We start from the raw sequence: 5,583 nt of genomic DNA, 5'->3' as shown, positions 1-5,583 counted from the left end.
TGGGCATCATCTGATCTAGAAAACACCTGGACTTTATCTACATTAAATTCCATGCATGGGTATCATCTGATCTAGAAAACACCTGGACTTTATCTACATTAAATTCCATGCATGGGTATCATCTGATCTAGAAAACTCCTGAACTTTATCTACATTAAATTCCATCTATGGGTATCATCTGATCTAGAAAACTCCTGAACTTTATCTACATTAAATTCCATGCATGGGTATCATCTGATCTAGAAAACACCTGAACTTTATCTACATTAAATTCCATCTATGGGTATCATCTGATCTAGAAAACTCCTGAACTTTATCTACATTAAATTCCATCTATGGGTATCATCTGATCTAGAAAACTCCTGAACTTTATGCATGGGTATCATCTGATCTAGAAAACACCTGGACTTTATCTACATTAAATTCCATCTGTGGGTATCATCTGATCTAAAAAACACTTGAACAAATATCAATAATAACACTCACAGGTGCAACTGTCAAGTCTCCCAATCACACAGTGTCCTGTGTACTTGGACCCCTACAGAAATAAACTTTAAATTTGTTTGTTTTAGATGTATGGTCCTTTACTCACCAATAATAACCTAAAATATTTTAGGTGTTTGGATAACATGTGACATACAGTAACAATTAATTATCCATTATTATTCAGTGGACTAACTAGTTATTTATTTGTTAATTTCTTTTCTTGAAAAAAAAAATGTAGTGGTTAGTTAAGGACCATACATCTGAACCAAACAAATTGCTTATGTTCCACCACTACATCAGGCCTACTTCATTTAATTGCTTCACTATTCTAAGAAGTACTGACAAGCCATGAATCTCAAGAAATTAGTATGTTGCATCAGAAGTAGAGAATCAAAGAATAGATTAGGCCTCTGCTTCATCTTTTCTTCACTGAAGTTCAAGTTTTGGTGAAGAAAAGAAATTTCACCTTTATTAGTGTAGACCTGGGATACGAGTGTAAGTTATGTTTCTACCACTCAACACCTTTATTGTTTATTGGTATTTTAAGCTATTTCTGTCTTCTTCAAGTCAAGAGTTTTCATTTATAAGCACTTGCAAGAACATGTCAGCTTTCCTTCCATGTTAAAAAGGTCACACAAAGAGCAAAGAGTATACACATTTTAACATCAGAACCACTTGTTAATCTCTACAGAAACTACAAAAACCATAATACTAAAAACACATTGAGCATAAGTTATTCACACATATACACTCATTATCTGAATGGTACTCAGTTATAATAACCAACTAAAAGTGCCACACTCTAAAGATAAAAATATGTATTCTCATAACACCAGTTTTTCTTTAGTATTAGTAGAGATAAATAAAAATCCAAACATTACAAGACCTCAAAGTTTTAATAATCAACTTAGGGTAGAAAATGCTGGAAGTATAAAAATATTTCTGAAAGGTCTGATAATATCATGACTTTAGTTTAAGAATGGTACTAGCAAAAGAAAAAAAATAGACGTGCAAATACACCACATAAATTATGTAAAAGTGCATAAAAAATTTCTCAGAACAATAGGCATAATTAATATCTGACAAAAATCCATAATAAAGAAAATATGATATTCAATTAAGTTTTTAAACTAAAAGAAATGTTTGTTTTAATAATTACAAATGTTTAAGGGGTACCAATATTTTTTTAAAGGCAGAAATAAAAAAAAATCTATTTAAAACTTAAGTTGACATGCTTCGCTGACTTTTGTTGGAAGTTGCCTCAAGTGACAACTTTTCATGTTAGCCCCAGATACCATTATAGAGCCATACATAAACACAGACACAAGTAGGAAATCAACACATTTCATGTAACCCACTTTGAGGTTTCACAGCAAAGTAATAACATAATAATACATATTTGTGACTAACATTATCCTCACACGTTGCTCCTGTATGCACTTGTTTTGTAGTAATCAAAACTGAAAATATGCTTATACCTCGTGAAATTAATGTTCGACTGTAACAAAAGTTCTGGAACTTAAAGAACTCGATGATAATATTTTAAAAAAATGAAAGAATTATTGATTATCCTTTAGACCTTTAACCTCTGAAAATAACGTGTCCCTAAAACCCAAAACTGTTCTTGTACAAATTCTAAATTGTTTCACAAAGAATCAAATCTGACTGTATGAGTTATAACTGTACATTAATTAGTTACATATTTTAAGTTGATGTTTTTTCAGTGAACCATAAGTAAAACAACTGTTTACAAAAATATTTACTGTTATTGTAAAGTTCTGAAAACAATAATTGACATTAGAAGTAAAGTATCTATTTCTTTTTGTAAGAAAAACTGAGATTGTTTTAACCCAGTGGCTGATAAATTAAAAAGGTAAGAATGTTTCTTGACTCAGAGTTAAATGTTTTTGAGCCTTATAAAAGTATTCCATTTGTATGAACACAAGTCAGTTACAGAGACAAAAACAAAATTTTGCAAAACAATTCTTAGTGAATGCTAGTCAATTAAGTGATTGTACCATAATATTATAAAACATAACAAATATCATGCATATACATGTATTAATGATGTCACATATCACATATTATTTTCACCATTTTAACCAATTTTTTTACAAAATTTATGATTCTCGATTGACTCAATCTGTTATTTATGAAGAAAATTAGTTTTAGCAATACCTTTTTTGCAGTTACTTTGCAAACATAGGATACTAATTAAAAATCTAAAATGCAATGCCAATTCAACGAAATCTCACTTGTTCCCCCTGTCGCTTTTCTTTAAGATATCTACAATGTTTGAACAAAAAGATTAATGACGAACACTAGTGTTTATCTCATGAAAAAAAGCCATAAAAATATTTCAAACTCCATTCTCTAGCTTTCAAAATCAAAGCTATTTTTTTAAAGTTTTAACTCAGTGTATAACTTCATTATAAACTTAACTTTAGAAGTCAAATTTCTTTCCTCTTAGTTGGTGGGCATTACTATACTATTATTTAACCTGATTTATTTATGGTCTCAAGTTGTGATTCTCTCTTTTAAGAGATACAGAACCTATTTAAAATGTAATTTCCGTACGTGCGCAAAATGAAATTTTCTATTTTTAAGTAATATATTTTCCATTTTTCTTTTATTAAAACCTAAGTATATTTTGTTTTTAGCAAATACAATGTTAAATCTCAATATAAAGAAACTTATAAGCTCAAAATAATAGCTGAATATAAAGTAGCAACAATAATTTTTACAATAAGCATTGAACAGACTTTTAAGTCAAACCTATGGTAAAGTAATTGCATTTGAAAGTTGGAACAGCCGGGTAGAGCCCCCATTTAAACCTTTCAAGTTTTTAACTGCTTTACCATCAATGTATGGAGTACATATATTTAAGTGAATATATAGGTGTACTTAACGTTACCATAATCTTTCTCAGTTGGAGATAAAATACATGTATATTATGTATTCAATTCTGTGAATTAATAAATTTAACTATTTAAGCCGAACATTTCTAACATATGACTGACAAACTTCCTTAGAATTTGAATATTTTCCCACTTTAAAAGAGTTTATATAAAGTGTAATATATAGGTGGACTCGCTTTTAACTGAGGAAGTTTAATTTTCTCACCTTAGAAATAAAAGGTACGTGTATCCTGGTATATGGCTTGATTAACTTGATTAAGACCTGAGTTCGAATATTTCTGAGCAAATCTACAAAACAAAAACAAAATTTACACAAAGTAAAATATTCTGAAAATAAAATCTGGATTTGTATAAGATGAGTAAACAAAAAATAACAGAAAAGCAACATAATTTGTTAATTTTATTTCTTCTAACTTCAAAATAAAACAAGCGTTTCTTTATAATTTCAGCTTCTTAGAAGATGACATTTCAATACTAGCGTTCCTGTAGATTTTTCAAATGAATATGTAAAGAAATATGAAAAGTTCACACACTATATAATATATTTAATACCATGTTTGTGGCTCTCATTTGGTCTTAATTAAACATGAAATGAAGCTCACGTTAGATCTGGTAAAAAAGTAAACTGAAGTTCATACCTACAAGAATGATTTAAACATGATACTCGTACAAATAAAAAATGTTCTCAAGTAATATTTCTTTAACAGAACCCGAAGTTCCTTTATATGACATTATACAGTCACATTGTATTGTTGTTGTTTTTCTCATTATATAACACTCGCATAAACAACTAAATGTACATTACAGTGAGGTACAAAAAAAAAACCCACAAAAAAACACCAGCATAATTTTAAGTTTTCTTAGTTGTCTGTCAGTTGTTTGATATTAAATATTTGCTTGATAGAAAGCAATACTTATTATTCATTAACATTATGTATGGCTTTGTGTTGTGTACCATAACTGAGATTGTGTTAAATATGAATAGTTTCTGGCAGTTTTATATAAAACTATAACAGCCTTCTCTAATTTCAAGTTACATTGTTATCTACTGTAGCTTTTGGAATATGTATAATATGAGGTGATGGAATTTCTACACTACTGGGTAATATTGTTCTTTACATATCTAGTACTGTATAAGTACATTTCCCTAATAGTTGAAACAACCAATGACAAATATTTAATGTGATTTTCCATGATTGTCAACACATATGTGACATCACATTCCACTACCCTTATGAAGAATAAACTATTTGTATTCACTGTGCCATTTAGATTGGTCCTACTATGCTTATTAGATGAATTTGAAGAAACAATGTCCCCATATAAAATGATAAATCGACCCAATCTCTTCAGCTGCCACATTTTTCAAATAATCAATGGGCTCAGAAATAGGCTGTAAATTATCATTAGTGTCAATGGGTTTATTATTCTCAAACCACTTTTTTTCATTTGCAGCTAATTACTGGGGTGGAAATAACATCATCCACGATTGCTTACTTATTTTATTGTTGTGATTAGTAAAAGCAACTTAGGAAAATACTGTGATTGCTAAGCTGGAACTTGGGCTGAGTGATTCGCCTAGCTCTGTTAATCAGTTAACCAAAGTACCAGATTATCAAGATGAAATGACTTACAAAACGACCTCATAATGACATACAAGTATTGCCTAAGTATCTAGACTCCTGGTGATTATAAACAAACTAAAGCACTATATAATACAATTTTACAAACATATTGCTTTTGATATTTATGAATGTGTAAGAATACTTCTGTTACATAAAAGATATATTTTTGTATGTATAATGTACATACAAGTACAATTTTTTTCACTTGAACTATTTTTATGCCAGATTCACATACAGATATGGGTAATGGGGAACAATGGGTCATGAATCTATTTACACAATATCATGAGAGTTAGCAAGACTTGCTACTTCAGAGATTTTTGGGTGGTCATGGACTTTGAGTGATTACACAGGCCTGTGAATTTAAACTTCATAAAAGTTGTTTTGGTTTTAATAATGGATTTTCCATTATTCAGCTATGCAGATTTAAAAAATAATATTCATTTTTTTCTATAACGTAAGGATTTTTTTAAAAATTGGAAAGAAAATAAACTCTTACTTAGATCAAATTATTATTTCATTTATCACAATGAACATTTTTATTATTATGTTTG

The 5,583-nt window shown here is 29.3% G+C and overlaps 1 protein-coding gene across 1 annotated transcript in view; it reads right to left on the bottom strand.

The window, feature by feature from the left end:
- LOC106462844 (COP9 signalosome complex subunit 2-like) overlaps positions 1–5,583 on the bottom strand; it is an 82,234-nt gene that overhangs the window by 8,756 nt on the left and 67,895 nt on the right. Inside the window, exon 12 of the mRNA XM_022390239.1 lies at positions 3,610–3,692. Coding sequence (XP_022245947.1) covers positions 3,610–3,692 — 83 coding nt within the window. The remainder of the gene's footprint in view (positions 1–3,609; positions 3,693–5,583) is intronic.

This window comes from Limulus polyphemus, unplaced genomic scaffold (assembly GCF_000517525.1).
Source record: "Limulus polyphemus unplaced genomic scaffold, Limulus_polyphemus-2.1.2 Scaffold1266, whole genome shotgun sequence".
Lineage (NCBI taxonomy): Eukaryota > Metazoa > Arthropoda > Merostomata > Xiphosura > Limulidae > Limulus > Limulus polyphemus.
This window is presented reverse-complemented; position numbering and strand designations above follow the sequence as displayed.